Source organism: Tympanuchus pallidicinctus, unplaced genomic scaffold (assembly GCF_026119805.1).
Source record: "Tympanuchus pallidicinctus isolate F22 unplaced genomic scaffold, pur_lepc_1.0 scaffold3, whole genome shotgun sequence".
Lineage (NCBI taxonomy): Eukaryota > Metazoa > Chordata > Aves > Galliformes > Phasianidae > Tympanuchus > Tympanuchus pallidicinctus.
This window is the reverse complement of record NW_026294747.1, coordinates 100,230,461-100,248,829: the sequence shown is the minus strand read 5'-3', so window position 1 is coordinate 100,248,829 and position 18,369 is coordinate 100,230,461. Positions and strand designations below refer to the sequence as shown.

Sequence of the window (18,369 nt, the reverse complement as noted above, 5' to 3'; positions counted from 1 at the left end):
TCAGATGTCACAAGACAGTCAGAAGATGTTTTCAGTGACAGTTTAAAAGAAAAGCTTGGATCTAGAGACTGGCTGAGAGCATTACTTGAATACACAATCAGGAGCATGTTGAATCCTCCTTTTATGGAGTATTTATTTAGAGACAGAGCACATAATTTGATGTTTTGAAACATTATGCACCAAACACTTAAGTCTGTTGAACAGTCAGGCTTTACTAATCCATTTCACAACACTCCCAGCCAAAGAAAAGTGATGTTCACTTTTTTTTTTCCCCAGATGGAGGCCCCTTCCTTTTAAACTTTGACAGTTGTAAGAACTCATAGATAAGCAAGTCATATTTAGAACTTGTGACACTATTTAAAGTCCAATATACAAATATTTTCTCTCCATCAGCCTTAAGTTCATTTTTATTCAAGTTAATAGCTTATCAATGAGCGTACAAGTTGATGCATCAACATTCTACAATATTAGCATATTGTAATGTTACTTTGCTTCAGCCTTCAGCATCATGGAGACCTGCACCTGTAGCTTGTTGACCCCTTTTTGATTCATGGAGTAATAAAAGACATAGCTTGAAAATATTAGAGAAGCTTTCAGATTTCCCTTCCCCATACCTATCTTACAATTTCGTTTCTGTTATTAAGCACATACACCATTTCAAGGCAGGCAACAATTGGAAGCAATCCAGAGGCACTCAGTAGATATTAAAAACATACATCCAGATAAAAAGTTGAATCACACTCCCACCATATTAATTTCAGTATTTTACCTGTAGTAAAAGAGATCCCAGTTTGCTTCTATTTTTATTCTTTGCCGTCGTTTCCTTAATATCACTGGCTTTTGAATAATATTCTGCAAAAAAGCCAAATTTAAGAAATTAACAGAGTTCACATTTTGCCTTTAAAATAAATAAGCTGGTGTTTTTATTCCTTCTAAAGCTGTACTTTACGTTAAGCCTCATTAATAAGCTCTCTTTCCAGTACGTAGCAGTAACAGACTTTAACAAGTGTTATTTACACCATGCTAAATCATGCTAGAGAAACTTTCAGCTGTTTCACAAGTCAGCTGTTTAAAAGCAAGTTCTCTCTCACTGAGAAAAGCTCAGCTCCCACCACCAAAGCAGTCTCAGGGCTAGCAAGATTACCAGCATAAGTCAGTATGCTTAACATACTGACCACTTAATATAACCATGCAAGACAACAGTACTGTTAATGCTGAGCTAAACAGGCAAGCAAAGCTTTGAGAACTGTTTCAAAAAAAACAAAATAATAATAATAATAATAATTAATAATAATCCATGACCAGCAGTTCCAAATCTGACTTCTGGAGAAAATGCCAGAAGACTACATAGTTCTTGAAAGAAAGTAATTAAGGAAAGTCACGTAAATACATCTCAAACCTGACTTGGCTGCTGAAAGGTTCCCCAGGTTGCTCAAGCATTAAATCAATGTTATGTACTACATGCAAACAAGGGTCTGAGCAACATAATTCACACGCATGGCTGATATGCATAGACTCACCATATTATTTCTGTCCTGATTTTAATGCCAAGTTGGAAGAAAAGAAAAAAGGAACGTTTAACAAGTCACAACCATTGAACCAATTCAAGGTGGTAATAACAAACTTGCTACTACCCTTTCAAAGCTACAGTTGCATGTATGTAAAATTCAGTAGCTCAGAATCCTGGACTGAAAAGCAATCAATCACTTAAGCTCAGTATACAGACAAGGTGCTTAAAGATGTTTGCTGAGAGTAATACTGCAAAACATCCTGAAGTGCAATTCATCTTTACCTTGTCATTTTCCACTTTTTCCATTCGTGCTTTGCTTTGATCCTAGTTCAACATTATTCTGCAGAGTATCTATCAAAATTCTGCACCTCATCACACATCAAGCTTTAGCAACATTTTACAAAGTTAAGGATTTCCCACGTTCAAGCTTAGTGTTGCAACAGATGAAGTATGAAGACTGGTGTGATCAATACTTCACACTCCCTGCTCTTTCCATCCTTCCTTATAAGAAAGGAATTGTAGATTGCTTCAATTTCCAGAATGCACAAAAATAAGTTTAGTCACAAGACTAAAGAAAGTTAAAGGGAAACACCTCCTGATTCAAAGTCTGTCACACAGAACACAAAAATAGAATAAGAGAAAAAGGAAACCTCCTACTCCATTATTGTTCCAGATCAAAGCAACCACACAGCACTGCAATGTTAAACTTAGTTTTATATATAACCTTTTGTAATTTAAGTACTGAAATACTTGACTTGCTGTGCAGCTTTGTCAACCTTCAGTGAAGTTCAACTGATAAAGAATTTGTATTGTTGGAATGCAATACAAGGCAGTATTAAGCTTCAAGTAGGTCCCACCACATACAAAGCACATCATTTCAGAAGTAAACAGCTGTTTGGCTATATTTGGAAGAATATATAGATGTTTTTGCTATGTTTCAAATAATTTCCTATTCTCCTGTATAATTAAAAATGGAAGAGATGCACATAAGCTGCACTGCAGTTTGGTAAGATGCACTAAAACAAGAATAAGTTAACGCTTAATCTATATCCCAAATGCATTTGTTGACTACTTTCTTCTTAGAACTCATTTCTAACAAAAGATGAAGACCAGTAAGAGCCAGAATGTAGTAAACAGAAACAGAAGAATGAAGTTTCTCCTATGTCCACATGTCTATTACTAGAAGTTTTGCTATCATTTCACAGAGATGGTGATGTTCCTCCCTGTGCTTAGTAAAGTTGCTGTAAGAGAGAGTGTTAAGTATTTTTACCTCTTTTTGAGCTATTCCCATTCTATCTCTCCAGTGCATCAAGACTAAATCCACTTTCTCTTTGGCAAATTTTTCAACTTCTTTAGCAGCTTTTCCAGCTAGTCTCTGCCACTCTGGCACTTTATTAAACTTGCCATATTGATCCTGCAGAATAAATACCATTAGTTAATAAACTTGCAGCTGCACATAACGTGTTAGATGCAAATCAGTGCAATACTTAAATTTCTGCATTAAAAAACAAAATCACTAGGACTACACATCTGAATGGAAGGTAAGGCAGGTGCATATACTTACAGTTGCTATTTTTAAGTTATCTCTAACATGCATCCTATCAGCATCTTTTTCAGGAACAGGATCAGTACTGTCAAGGTATGCCAGCAAACCTGGTGGCTAAAAATATTTAAAAGCAGTGTGAACACAGCTGCAACTGAAGGAACTGAAAAACATTACACTAGGCAACAAAATGCTTTCTTTAAAATAGAAAACTTCGAAACAGGATGAATATTCTGTCTAAACCAAGTATGTAAAGTTGAAGCAGCTTTTGGTTTGTATTAGTGAAATGCTACCATCCTCAACAGACAAGTAATTAAGCTTAGGTACAAAAGAGCTCTTTTGCCTATAACCCATTTCTTAAGAGAGAGCTTGTTGAAGCTGAGGACTGCAGAAAGAAATGAGGAGATCCTACAGTAGTACTGAGGCAGGTGAACACTGAGAAGGACCTATGGCATGGCCTCTCATATGGACAAATGACATTAGAGACAATTTTCTCATTTGACTAAGCTTTCTGGAAGTCAGTGACTAAGAAAAAGGACAGCCCACTTTGCCAAAGACAGAAATTAAAAATTTCTATCAGTTATTCTAAGCATCATTTCTCCAGATTTAATAATTCCTTACAACACTACTTGATAAACTAGTTTCACTGAAGCAACTTAAAGAACTTCTCTGAAAAGCTGCAAGAGTGAAACAACACAGGAAGTATCAGCCAATATGTAAATGTAGCAGAGTTATGAGCAACCAAAGCGAGAAAGGCCTGAAAGCATAAGCAGAACTGTTGCATTTAACCCTTATAAGCACTAAGCACTAGGGACCACTGTTTACCACATCACCCACATTTTTGCTCTTTCAATTAAGTAAGTCAGACACTATTGTATTGAACATTATTATTATTATTATTGTTATCTTTAAGAGTGGCTGGAGAGTAACGTAAGAACTCGTTTTTTTTACAAGCCATCAGTATCCTTCAAATAGATGCCAGACTGCTGGTCTTGCTGGCTGCAAATCCCTCCCCTGATGGAAAAGCAGATGTTTTAACTATAGCATATCTCAAATTTCCTAGTACTGCAGCAGATTTTACTCTTACTCTGTCTATATTCCATTTTTACTCACCAAAATACGTTTCAGCAGGTTCATAGCAGTTTTGTTCTCAGCTGTCCAGAGGCCAACCAAATGTCTACTTAGCTGCCTGAAAAAAGTCATTGAGAGGAAAAAATCCTGCAAGTTAGTATTTTATATAGCTTTATAAACTACAGAAATCTATACCCTTACCATGCTGGTGAAATGAAGATGAGCAAGAGGTTTGTGGTCTTAAGTGCGTAAGAGCACAAAGCAATATATTGTTCCAATTCAAGTATATGCTCAGCATGCTTTGATGTGTTGGCTTTAAGAAATTCTAGTGAAATTAGTGGAACAGTAGCAGCACATGCTTTTTGATCTAGTCCTAAAAGAACACTTGAGCAATAGAGCAGAAACTAAATGCCTAATTTAGGTGTAAGTTTATCCAGTTGATCTTAAGTTACAGTTAGATTTAAAGTTCTTAGCTGCTCTAGTTGAAGCGCTTAATACCAGTTATTGGCTAGGATAGCCTCCTCTGGAAGCCTGCCTTCTATGCCAACTGACACTTTCTGCTAATGTTTGTCAACGATGGTTCTAATGTGTTAAACTAAAGCATTACTTAAAAGCAAGTTGTAACTCCCAACAGAACTCATCATGATGGAGGGTTTCATGCTATCTCTCTTCTGAAAGACAGAGCGGCAACAAGCTTCACTGGTTACTGCACTGCTTCAGCAACTTCTAGTGCTTCAATAAGGTGCATATCTTCTATAGTCTTATATCAGGAGTGATAATTCAGTCAACTCCCCCATTCTGATCTGCGTGCCCTCAGACCCGCTCTTAGCAACTTCTACTCATCGCTGAATTTATGGAACAATTTCTGCTGAGGCAACTTCTCTCAGACAGGATGGTTGATACTAACTGCATGCAAGATGCCTGAGATGTGCATACTAGGATTTATGCAGTTGCCTAACAAAGCTGAGCCTTTTTGCAAGTTCAAAATATTCCACTTGCTTTTTCTTTCTCTGAATATTCTCAAGAAAAGCAAAACAAAACAAAATTGGAGCTTTTCATGAACAACCTGAGTCCCAATTTGGCAAAGAAACAAAATCATTTTGGCTGCAGTCTCAGGTCAAGTTTGCTCTAATTAAACATTCCATCTGCTGGAGAAAATATCATTCTAAAGGATTGCAAGAATTCTTTCCTGAGCTCCCAATGTATCCAGTGTGAGCTAGGCCATTACTTAAGACTTTTCAAACATGATATATCAAGTGAGACTGACATACCTATTAGTAAGCATCCTCTGATCTGTGCTTATTGTAAACATAGCAGTGTGCAAGTGACGAGGTAAGGCACCTTCACTGAGAGCAAGATCTTGCATTTTGGTAGCAATCTCTTTGTCTCCTTCCTTTGGAAACAGGGCAAGATGATTACTAGAGAAAGAATCTTAATTAAGCTGTTTTTATCTTACTCTACAGTTCCAAGACCTTCTTGACCATCAGCTATGTCAACTAATACCTAAATGCCTGAAGCTACATTACAGTGTGCTTTAACTGCAAGTTTTCAACAGCAAATGATCAGAGTTGAAGTCACGTCAAGGACCAGATGACTGGTAGTTCTACCTATGAGGACAGTAACTGGGTAAGTGAAGATGTGTGAGACAGCTCCTATGATAGATCAGTTATACATTTATAATTACCACCCTCATGCTACAATTGCAAGTCAGGATTAAAAAAAAATAAATAAATGACAGCCACAAGTAATTGTTGCTTGAATTTGGTTGATAGGAACTATTTCTAATAATGGCTTGGGCTTTCTGCTTTAGACAACCACATGGATAAAAGCCACTCATCCAAAATATGTTGGCTGCAATGAATAACTGATTCATTGTTCCATTTTCACTTGGCCATGCCCCTCTTTAGTTCAAACGACAAAAATCACTGAGAACAGTATAACCACATTTAGCTAACACTATCTGGTGTCAGTGGAAACTTGCAGGTTTACAACATCTCTATTTCAAGTGTTCATTCACTTCCATTCCGAGAAACTACTAGATGCAATTCAGATGCATAAGCTGTTGTGACACAATGAGGCTCTAACTTAAGACCTGAGCGCTGAGAGTCAGTTAGCAAGGTCACAATACAACAACCATGAGCACGCCTCCAGAACTATGGACTTGGCCCATGCATCATGATATAGCTCTGGTATGGAAGCTATCCAAGTCAAATCCTTCATTAAAGCAAGAAAAAGAACAGAGGCTGACACAACTAACTTTCTCTGGAATACTGCTGCCTGCAAATTCCAGTTTCCCATTCCATCTGGCCATTTATTTAATAAAAAAAAAACAAAAAAACAAACAAACAAACCCAAATATGGCTTATTCTCCCTAAGATACCCTCTTTAACATGCAGGACAAGTCTAGTGGTTCTAAGGTATGTGATTGAGCTACATACAATATTAACAGCCAGACCTTGACTGCAGTATGAAAACATGCAAGGCACTACCTAGTGTCCCAACCTGCATGCCTTCTAAACTCTCAAGTGCAAAATAAAGCAAGTTGCTATATCAAAACACCCAGAATTAATTCTCTTCTTTAACCTCCCCCCTCAAAACAATGGAGAAGCTAATGTAACATTAACATCAGGTATTGTTGAGACAACATTGAGATTGCAGTTCTGAAATAAGCAATGCATATTCAGTATCCAAATAACACTATTGAATCTCACCTCTATTATTGCCTTCATGACCAAACCTGCTCCTTTCACAATTGCCATGGAAGGGTGCTACAACAGAAAGTTGAAAAACAATTACTGCAAAATTCAAAGACTAGATTATCCATGTGATTCAGTCTCCTTAACTCATCCATATAGATCCTCTTAACTCCAGCTCCGGGCAAAAATTAATTGTAGTTTTCTGAAAGTTAGCCCTAGGAAGAGTTCCAGTCCTACACCTTTAAACAAGATTCTGTCAAGCAGGCATCAGTTGGACTTCTACTGAAGAAGCTAATTCTTCTAACTCTTACTCAAGAGAAACAAATTTCACAGGAAGAAGATCTAGGTTACTATCCAACTCATATTTTAAGGTGATTCCAGAAACACACCTCAGATAACTCTATTTTGCAATGATTTAGCACATCATTCACTATAGAATAACTCCCTCACATGAACATCTGAAGATAAAGCAACAAACAGAAAAATGTAAGGTGGATAAAGTTTAAGCACATTAATGAGCTGAGCAGTAGACAGACTTGTCTTTCAGTAGAGCCAGAAAAAAAAAAATCATACTAATTTCTTACTCTAATGACATTAGAATTCATATTTACTTACAAATTAATGTCAGTAGAGCAAAAACAATTCATATTTACTAATTGATGTGTCCTATAATACATGCTCGGCATTATAAGCAGTTAACAGTAAGGTTTCCTCTTTAAGAAATTGAGAGAAAAATCTGCATTTTAAGTAGTAGCAGGACTGAAGTTGTTCTTATTTCAGACAGCAGAATAATAATTCCCAAGTCTCACCTGAAAGAGCTTAAATAGTGTTCTTCCATTAGTTGCCACCATTTCCAACAACATGTCAAACTGCTGCCCTTCAGTAGTCTCACTATACGGAGCACATAGGGCAAATGTCAGGAAGTCCAGAAGTGAACTAATTACTAGAGCACCTGTCCCATGATCCTGGAATTAGCAGAAAAACACTGCCATATTACTCAGAGTAATGACAAAGTATTGACTCCTACAACATACCAAAGATTCAGAATCCCATATATGAGTGTATTGCAAATTACTTTTTCTAAGCTTTAAGTCAATAAGTACCAGTTAATGCTACCATCTTAGTTAAATGGAGCACCCTGCCTTTCATATTAAACACACTTTTTTTGTTGTTTTATGTGACATTGTCCAGATTCTTCAGTACAGACAGCTACATTTCTACCCTGCTCAGACCCAAACAGATTTAACACTGAAACTATTCCATGGTTTCTGCATTTAATCCTGGGTACCTGGACACTGAAAGATATAGCCAAGCATGATTGTTTCCACAGCAATTAGGAAAAACACTTGAAGCTATTGGTTTCAAAACCTGACTTACCACATGGGAATTAAATTTCTCTAGCAGGTTTTCTAGAAATTTCTTTGAAAAGAGAAGGGAAGCTTTGTTCAGCTGTTCCTGCCTCAAGTCATAGTCATCATGCATGGGCTATAGAAAAAAAAAAAGATCAACAAAACATCATCATTTCAATCCCAAATTATTAACAGCCATAGTGCAGAAGCCACACACGTATTACTGCGGGTCCAAGCATACTGAGAAAATATTATCTCAAGTTACTTTATGTCTGAGCACACTTCCAGCTGAGCTGCAGTCCCTATTTCTACAGCTTTTAGCTTGAAATCACATATTACAAAGTGAAAGATATTACAACTTAATACTTACACACATAAGAGCACAGAGCATGTCAATAGAAGCATGGGTTACTCCATCATTGTTCCTTTTGAGGGCCTTCACAACCTTCATTCCTAATCGTTCTCTAAACCTTTTGAAAGAGCAAAAAAAAAAGCAAAAACTATCAAGATCAGATAGGAGTGTTTCTAAGTTGAAAGTCCAGTCATGGACCAAAAGCAGCCTGTTCACACTGCAAACCAAAACCCTGATGTTTATAGAAATTTTGCATTGCTTGGTAGGGACACATCAACATTAGACTTTACTGTTGACAATATGCAGTGCAATCACAAAAACCAGTTATATTTGTATAGCATTAATGCAAGACACTTCACACACACAAAAAAAAAAATCACATTTTTTTTAAAAGTCTCAGACTATCTATGTTACTCTTCATGTCATTCAGTGGCCCCATTAGTCTGAAATCAGAAAGTGTTCTGAAGAATTTCATTTTCAGAAGAACACTAAACATTTTTTTCTGTTTCCTTATGCTAGCCAACTAAGAGAAACCCTGAGAAGCCTATACTTATTATTGCAGGAGTACAGCTCAACTTATAAGATAAAATTTAATGTTGAACTGAAGAAGATAGTAATAACATCAACATTGTTCCTTATGCTTGAAGTATCTACTTCAAGGACAGATGAAGGTGCACTGTAGAAGTATTTTGTCTAGGAAAAAAAAAATAAAAAAAATCACTGAGTGGTATTTGACCCTTAAGGGAGAGTATTTAGGAAAGAAATACCAGCTTGACAAGCTAGTGACCACTTAGGCTTCTTAATTTACATGAAAGCCAAATAACAGCCTTAAAGTACTGGGAATGATGATGTGCACAAAGTTTCAGTCTTTCAGAAGGAGCCTTATGTCAAATTCTCACCTTTTAACATCAGACAAAAAAAAGCTCAAACAACACCACTATCACCACCACCCCCACAACTGTTTTCACCACTGCTTCCAAGCATAAGAGACTTCTCGCTTACTTTGGAAGTTGAGTAAAGGCAAGGAAGCCTGCTTTTGAAGCCACCAGTCTTCTTACTGCTTGGAATTGGCTTTCAAGCTCTGCATTAGATGCTGCAGTATCTCCTTCTTGTGAGAGCAGTGCTGTTATAGCATTATTAATGAGTTTCTCCTTGTTTTCTGAGAATAGACCCTAGGTAAGGAGTAGGAATTATTAATATACTTATGCATTAACAGCATCTTAAGAGGAAGGGCAGAGGATTTGTTCTTACATCCTGTGTAACTGCATGTAGTACTCCACTGTAGGAAATGTTAGCGTTGAATCTGAATACAGCATCTGCAAAGTTACCATCTGGAAGAAGATAAAAATGTAAGTATGCAGCATCTGACTAAGCATCTGGATGGTTAAAAGAGCATTATAAAACAACATAACAAGCGTTAGCTTACTTGGAGGAGCAGCCAAAAACCTCAGATGAAGGCTCTCTACTTCTTCATCTACAGGCATACTGAGTAATCCCCAGCGTTGGCCTTTTTGTGTGGAGGTCATTTTCACACAGACATCCCTATTACCAGAAGCTCTTACTCCATCCAGCAAACTAGCTAGGAGGGAATCTCTGGGTTGGGAAAAAGACATGCCAGAAGTTAGATCAGAGTAGTGGTGCTAAAAGAAAGATGGTCAAAACAGAAATCAAGAAAAAAATGAACAGCAGCACTACATGGATGCTCTATCAATAGCATTGCTAACACCTACACCTCTGGAAGAAGTCTAACTTTCTAATGTACATTTCTCCACTGTAAGAACAGAACTGTCTTATATCAATTACAGACAACTGCAGTCTTTCACTAAAGGGATCAACTCTAGATTATCTGTGAATGCGTTACATGCACTGAATTTGATTCTTCCTTCTCCTTTCCACGAAATCTCACTTAGCAGGATTACACTTCATTACAACTGCAACCACACTCAGGACTAATATTCTTTTGGTTGTTTCAAGTAGAATCAACTAAATCTGCGTTGAGCCTTTGAGCTGTCTTCTTTACAGTTCTCATATTACTCTCTACTTCAATAACGCTTTATTTTCACTTACTTTACAGCCTAACCTAGAACAACAAGCACAGAACAATACTGTTTACAAGAAACAACCTTCTTTTCTTTTTAAACCCTTGAACACCCTTACATCATCATTCGAAAACTTTCAGCAGATTTACTTGAAGTTCAGATGAATGTAAAGGGGAGAGATTTGGATCCTGTAAAAATCCTGATTTATGAGTGGTTGATCACGAGGATAACAAAACATTAACACCTTCCAGGGTCAGTTTCTGGAGGCTGAAACTCCAGAACACTACAGTGACAAACACCTGAACTCATAATCCACTGGAACTCCAGATACCTTTCTGTTGAAGAGTATTTCCGAATTTGTCCTTTGATAAATTCAATGGTAAAAAGCTGGGGATTTTCACAGTCACATACTATTGCAAACACCTAGAAAAACAAATCATATTCATAGTTATGTTATTTTTATAATCTGTAAATACCTTATACACATTATTCAAATCGTACTGTTAGAGCTTCAACTTGAAAGAGTGTTACTAAAGAAGGTTTACTCTTACCTCACCCAAAGGTTTCAAAGTCACAATGTTATAGGTAGCTGGATCCCGTTCAACTAAGCAAGCTTCTGTAAGAGCTAGTACTCTTTTCACAGGTTCCTTAAGAAAAAGGATATATTAGGATAGAATTCATAGCACTTCAGAGAAACTAAGTTAGGTAAGCGTGATACCCTTACCAAGTGTCTAGGTGTTATTTTCTGGACAACAAACTCTGCTAAAGACGTTATAGATTCATCATTGCTGTATTTTCCGAAGCGAAGATTCAAGTATTGCTCAAATTCTAAGGATTCTTTCCTTATCCGCAGAGAGATGCCTATGAAGTTGCCAGCATGCTCTATTGCACTTTTGATAATTTCCTCCCTTTGCTCAGATGCGAACAGGTGCTGCAAGTTTTGACAAGAAACAGGTAAAATATGTGGCACACCACAAGAAAGCACAGTTCTGTACATAATCCTTCATTACATATGTGCTTAACAGTGGAAAATCTTCCCAGCAGCTGGGCAAGCTAGGGTTGCCTTTGTTAGGTGTATAAAGAGAAAAGGTATTTACTACAAAAGATATCAATGATTAGGTTTAAATTTCCTTCTCAAAAAAAATTAAACACATATTTCTAAAGGCTAGTATATATATAAAATATATAATCCTAAGTGATATCCTCCCACATACTAGCATTAAAGTAAGTGTCTACACGATTTTTTTTCCACTCTTGGCAACAGGCTGGGAAAAGTGAGGAGCCAGAAGGAACCTCAGTGTGGCAGCCTTGTGAGCTATCTCTGTAGGGCCACTATCCGATCTTGCTGGATTGGTTCTAGAGGATGTCACATTCCTAGTTTTATGCCATAGAAAAGCATGCTGCAGTACAAGAACAGGTAAACCCTGACCTAGAAAAGATGTTCATCCACTGTAGTGACTGAAGTAGTGGTATTTAAGTTAACAATCACAAATTTCTGGAGGTCAATTTAAGCTGCTAGTGACATAGTATTTAGAAACATTTTTTAAAATTTTAAAACAATATTGCAATGCAACAAGCATTTCCCAAGCAAAGTTACTGAAATATCACCTAAAAAAATAACTGAAATAAGACCAAAATAAGCAGCAGCATCAATGACCAATCTATTCCTGAATACTTGCATCAATTAGTTAGATTAGCAGTGTTGTCTGCCACTTCTGCACCTTTGTGAACTGTCAGCAAATCCCACATAGACAGAGCATTTATGTTCACTACCCATACACCAGTATTATTTTACACTCCAGTTTTCACATGCAATTGGCAAAAGCCCCACTTGCTGTTCTCAAATGCTTTGATTTCTCACTCCTGTGGAAAAAAATATTTAAAACCTGTCAGCAAACCATGAGGATCCACAGCCGTATCCCACAGGTGCACATACTTTGTTCAAACTGAAGCCTCACTATTGAATATGCAGATACAAACATCCTAAAACAATACCAAGATGTTGTTTCAGTACTTACCAATCTACTAAATCCTCCATAGAGGATACAGAAGCCTCCTTGATAGCCAGCAATATCAACAAAGCCTTCTATGTTTCTGTAGTCATAGGAGCACAGGACTTTATTTGTTGCAGGATCAATTTGGTCAATACCTCCAGGAGTCACTTCCAGAATCACAGACTTCCTTGTATCACTCCAGTGGTGTTTGTAACAGTTGTACCTCTGCAGTGAGAGCTACTTTTAGGCATTTCCACAAACACACCTTTACTACATTGCAATAATTTTTCAATCTATTAAGTAGTGTGGGAGTAAAGTTCAAAAAAATTATATAACTTCCCTCACTGCTCTTATCTATAATGGTAACACTGAATTAAGGGAAGGTAGCTACCTACTGGCAAGGAAATCACAACAGTCCAAGTTTAAGCAACACATTTTGAAGAGAAAACAGCAATCCTAAGAACTTTGTCTTGCTGTAGAAAGCAGTATAGCGACAGACTACATGCATCTGTGGATAGGTAAGAAATTACTTATCACACAAGATGCTGTTCAGCCAATGACATTCACTGTATGTACCACAGTGAGGCTAGGTCTAAGGGAAGAGAACTCAAAATACTGTGCCATTCAAAGGATTCTCATTGCTATTGAGAAAAAGCAGAACTGGCTCAAAGCGAAACTTCAGATCCAAATTTACAAGCAGCACACGTAGCACAGACGTAACTTCCAAGAACAATGCAGAAATCTTTAAATCATTCCATTAAAGAGCATGTGAGCCAGACAAGCAAGATACTTTACCCGTCCTGTGATTTTTCCTTCTGAGAAGTCTGTCCTGAATCTCTGTTAAAAAAAAATAATAATAATAAAAAAATAGCCACAAATGAATGCAAATATTGTAGTTGATCTATCCAGGAAGTCTAAATTTAAACTGGCACACCTGACGTGTCATTTTAAGTGATATTAACTAAGCCTCCTTGAAGATTCACCATTTCAGTGCAGTTTAACATATCCAGTATTTGTAGCTTTACTTGCTACCTGTGCTACGCTAGTTGCTACAACAGGCACTAGATTGAGAACATCAACGTAACAGCTCAAAAGACAACTGGCTTCTCAACTTTTTACGTAAGGAAAGAAAACACAGTAAGCCACCAGTAAACCACCAAAGACTGTAATGATAATCAAGGAATAATTGCTTGTTTGAAGAAAGATAACTTACCAGTGCCTCTGTTAGGAGTTCTGTTCTGTGCTCGGTGGAAAACTTCAGAGTTTCAGACTTTTTTCCACTCCCTTTGCGAAAAGTTAGACTAAATTCTGTTCCTTGTCCTTTTCCAACAGGAGAAATACTACAGATATCTCCATAAGGCCACTAGACAATTGAAAGTTAATTAGGTTAAAATTACTAATTTTAAAACTACATCTCCACTTACAACTCCTTAATACCTGTAATTACCGAATGAGTTGCTGTAATGAGACAATAGCTGGCATACAAGGTGACAGTTTTAGCTTGAGCTTTCTATTTGATACTTACTAAAGTAAGTAAACGCCCTGAGTCCCTTCAGGGACACAGCCTTACAGTAATAAAACTTATCCCAGTTCATTTCTAACAGCGCATTCAAAAGCAAACTATCGTTTCCTGGCTATTAAGTTGCCTAATAGCACAAAAAAAGAAACCACTGGATATTTTTAGAGCTAGCGAAGGCAACACCAGTTTTTGTTTCTGCTGCAACTCTCTTCTGTTTCCACTCAGATCCCACCAGACTGTAGCTTCTGAAGACAGAATGCCACTATGCTCACTGGATGGTGTATAGAAGTCAGAAAGCAATTCTAAATAACCATGTTCAAAAGGAACATGATTACCTGATTTGTAACTTCTAGAGTGTTTGGATTGTATGTGGTGATGGCGTGAGTTCCAACTGAAAAGACTCTCTTATACCTAAAATAAGAAAGAATATGTTAGTTCTTGCAAAAAACAAATACAAGTCCTGTTGAACTGCAGACATTAAATTAATGTGCTGCATACAAGCCGTTGTTAGGAAATGGATAAAATACCCCTTGAGCACTGACAGGTATGGGGGCAGGGAGGGAGCAGTGTCTGTCAGCCCTCTGAAAGCTTCTGTGTGAAGCTGTAATATGAAATCATCCAATTTGCACACCTGGTCACAACACTGTAACAAGTCTAAGTGCTACTAAGCCAAACCTAGTTTTCTTCACTTTGAGGAAAGCTAAAACTACTGTATCCAGAATGATTCACATTGCAGCAGCTTAAGTTCGATTTGTGGCTAGTCATTTTACACCTATTTCACAGGCACATTAAATACTGACATCCATAGTGTATAAAAACAGCTGTAGCAAGGTCACTGGGCCTATTTCAGACACATCAAAACCAAGAGGCACCAAATAAAGACAAGCATTTTCAATACATAAGTGTGAAAGTGAAGCTTTACCATGGTTTCATTTCTTAGACATGATCTACACAGCATATCCTGAAACAACACTACATAAGGAGACTACTTAAATTTCTGAAATAGTTTTGCACCGTAAGTAACCAGAATTTGAAACATATGATTATTACTGATGCCTTACACTTCATACAAAGTTCTAGGTCTAGAGTAATTCTGCCTGGAATTAGCCCCATCCAGAAAGTCAAGTCAAACCTGAACCAAGCCAGTTAAATCCACGGTTCTCTTGACTAAAGAAACAGGACCTGAACATTGATATCTTTTTTTTGAATCTGAACAAAATAAGAATACCTTGGCTGGTTGTCCTTGCTAAAATCCAGTGTAGCAATTTAAGTTTTGGGTAAATCAAGGCTTGGCAGAAACAGGTAAGAGATTAACTGAATAGCTAACTAGACTTATTAGAAAAGCCCACACGATTTTCCATACAGTTGAATTTTCCTTATTTAATATGTTACTATATCATATAAGAAGCAGGTCAAGAGAAGTAGCAATGAACATCTGAAGCTATTACTCTTGAAGTTACTATGGCTGCTAATAATTCCACTATATTCAGTCTGCCAATGAATGCTCCAGTTCTTGGAATACAAAGACAATCTTTTGAACTGTTCCTTCTTCTCCTGTTGCACAATTTAGGTAAGTACTCTTTTATGTTTTGCAAATAAAACTTGTTCATGCTGTTCTTAAGAATTTATCACAAGCAGTAAAACACTGTTTAACATTTTATTCACTCATTTAATATATTAAATACAAGTTTCTGCTGCAACATAACAAGCAGCAAGTATCTACCAAATAATCCTATCCCTTTTATTACAAGAAAAGGTGAAGTGACAGTGAGTTTTCAACATAAACCTGTTTCAGATTTAGTTTTAGGTTCTATAAAAGTTGATCATTTATGACAACAATACCAAAGTTCAAGATCATCCTACTGTGACTTCAAATGCTTGCAACATAAAGGAGCAGGCACTTCAATGGAAGGTGATGGGCAAGAGATGTAATTTGAGCACTGTATTTTACTTCCACCAAATGGTTCAATTTGTTTGCATCCTAAACTTGCAGGCATGCACAGGAACTTCAAGGAAAGATCAGATTTTCTATTGTGTAAAAGAAAGATTAAGAGAGAAATTAATTTTAGTGTTCCATCCCAAAATAATACTTTATTGTTACCAACAGAGACAGCTCAGTCCCTCACGCTCACATAAATCCAGATGTGTAGATCTTAATTCAGGTAAGCTTTGATTTAAACAAATACTTGTCTTATTAGAATTGTGATATTTCAAATCACACTCAAGAATCCGTCCTGATAGAAGAAAGCTTTTGCCCTCAGAGGCAGTTGCTCAGTTCACTGTGCACTCTGAACTAACCAGAGGGTAGCTTTTGATGATCAAAGGACAGGGAACTCTCCAATTATATAATTAAGCAGTTTCATGATTCTTCAAAGCACAAGTGAGAAAGGTCTGCATCTGCCACACCGCAATCCCATCTTCCACTCCAGTACTCCCAGTGTTCAATAGTGAGAAATCAGGAAGCATGATAATTAGAAGCCACGTGCTGATCTTGCCTGCAATAGTTAATGCCCTCCATTGCGGCTGGCACGGAGCTGTGTTTTGGATTTAGGACTGAATAATGTTGATAGCTGATCAGTGCTTACACTGAGTCAAGGACTGCTCTGTTTCTCATACTGTCCTATCAGCAGGTGTGCAGGACACACAAGTTGCTGAGAGGAGACACAGCCAGGACAGCTGACCCAATTTGGTCAAAGGCATATTCCATACCATGTGGTGTCACGCTCAAAAATAAAACTGAAGGAGCTGGCAGGTGGCTGCCAGTGTTTGGAGACCAGTTAGGCGTTGGTCAGCTGGTGGTAAGCAACTGCACTGCGTGTCACTATTTCTTTTTTTCCTTCCCCTTTCCTATTAAATTGTCTTCATCTCAAGTGATGAGTTCCTGCACTTAATTTTTTCGATTGTCTCCCCTACTCCACTGGGAGGAGCGAGCAAATGGCTGCGTGGTGCTTAATTGCCCGCTGAGTTAAACCACGAGTCAAAATAAGTCAGTTCCCACTTACTGTCAAAGCAGATTCAGGCCCCAGTGTTCAGTTTTATAATTAGAACAAAACAAAACTTGTTCTCCTGAGGTGCAGACAACTCACCCTCTCTACTCTGGTGATGTTTAAGTAGCAAGCAAAAAATCTCAACAGTTCGCAAAGCTGTTGTGCACATGAGAAGGACAGTGGTCAACATTACCAAGGAAATCCCTGCACAGCTTCAAAAAGTATGTTTAACAGCTGACTTCAAACAATATAACAGATATGAGAACTTAAAGGATACTTTTATTTAGAAGTCCCTTAACTTTTGAAGAGAGGCACTGCTGAAGATTCATTTTTTAAATCTAAGAGACTTCCATCAAGTATAAGTGTGTATTTGAGGATGTCTGTTGCTAGAAATAATCTCAGTAGTTTAACAGATAATCTATTACACAACATGTTAAGTATTACACCAAAGCATGGGAACATGTACAAAGGTATGCTGAAACACGATGTTTAAAACTCAAATTAATTCTAGTGAAGACATAGTCAGTTCAAAGACTATGCAGGAGGAGCCTTTAGTTCAGTTTTCACATGTGAATACAAAAACTATCTAGATAACTCCAGCTATGGCAAGGAGAAATGTCACGTGTAATATTAAAAAAAACCCAAACACTTCAAACTACTTACTTTCCCCTCCATGAATGTTTTGTTGTGTAGAAGCAAGCAAGATCTCTGTTTTCTCTAATTATATTCATTTTGTGCCAAAACCTAGGAATAAGAGAAACATCATGATTTTCATTTACAGCTGAAGTTCACTAATCATTAATATGCTTTAAGACATTCAATTCGCTGCTCTGTCAATTCCACATAAGATACCTGAATGTTTATGTTCAGCAAACAACACATGGGCTAAGTGCTTGATGAGTTGAACACGAATCATTTATTTCCCTGTTTTATTATATCAGTTACTCTTTATGAACACTAGAGCACAGCCATTTGCTCCCCATTACTTGCCACATTATCACAATCACACTACTTTCACAGCAACACTGCAGTTCCACATTTAAGCAAGTTTTAAGTCACTTCCAGAACACCAGCCTCCTGGCAATTCCATAAGACTGAAATGAGCCCAGTAGCTTAGTTACAGACATAGGGAACTTGTGTTGCTGTTTTTTTTAAACAAACAGCAAAAAACATTTGGAAAAACAGAACAATTTTTTTCAGTCTGAAATGCAATTTGAAATTGAGAAGCTTAGTCAGCTCTTCAAGCACACTGCCTGGCTACTACATACCCTCCTCTGTGCTGCAGAAGTTGAAGCAATTCCACAGCTAA

The 18,369-nt window shown here is 37.3% G+C and overlaps 1 protein-coding gene across 2 annotated transcripts in view; it reads right to left on the bottom strand.

Moving 5' to 3' along the window:
- DNAJC13 (DnaJ heat shock protein family (Hsp40) member C13) overlaps positions 1-17,803 on the bottom strand; it is a 45,341-nt gene extending 27,538 nt beyond the window's left edge. The window contains exons 1-21 of one of the 2 annotated variants that reach the window (XM_052694161.1): positions 17,724-17,803; positions 14,409-14,484; positions 13,768-13,917; positions 13,350-13,391; positions 12,579-12,779; positions 11,285-11,491; positions 11,112-11,207; positions 10,892-10,983; positions 9,948-10,114; positions 9,773-9,852; positions 9,524-9,693; positions 8,540-8,639; positions 8,198-8,305; positions 7,630-7,785; positions 6,836-6,892; positions 5,396-5,517; positions 4,167-4,242; positions 3,075-3,170; positions 2,781-2,924; positions 1,521-1,535; positions 770-852 (exon numbers count right to left, since the gene is read on the bottom strand). In XM_052694161.1, the coding sequence (XP_052550121.1) occupies positions 770-852; positions 1,521-1,535; positions 2,781-2,924; positions 3,075-3,170; positions 4,167-4,242; positions 5,396-5,517; positions 6,836-6,892; positions 7,630-7,785; positions 8,198-8,305; positions 8,540-8,639; positions 9,524-9,693; positions 9,773-9,852; positions 9,948-10,114; positions 10,892-10,983; positions 11,112-11,207; positions 11,285-11,491; positions 12,579-12,779; positions 13,350-13,391; positions 13,768-13,917; positions 14,409-14,484; positions 17,724-17,791 (2,306 nt within the window). In that variant the 5' untranslated portion in view covers positions 17,792-17,803. The remainder of the gene's footprint in view (positions 1-769; positions 853-1,520; positions 1,536-2,780; positions 2,925-3,074; positions 3,171-4,166; positions 4,243-5,395; positions 5,518-6,835; positions 6,893-7,629; positions 7,786-8,197; positions 8,306-8,539; positions 8,640-9,523; positions 9,694-9,772; positions 9,853-9,947; positions 10,115-10,891; positions 10,984-11,111; positions 11,208-11,284; positions 11,492-12,578; positions 12,780-13,349; positions 13,392-13,767; positions 13,918-14,408; positions 14,485-17,723) is intronic. The other variant, XM_052694162.1, reaches the window with a different exon arrangement.
- Positions 17,804-18,369: the final 566 nt, after the last annotated feature.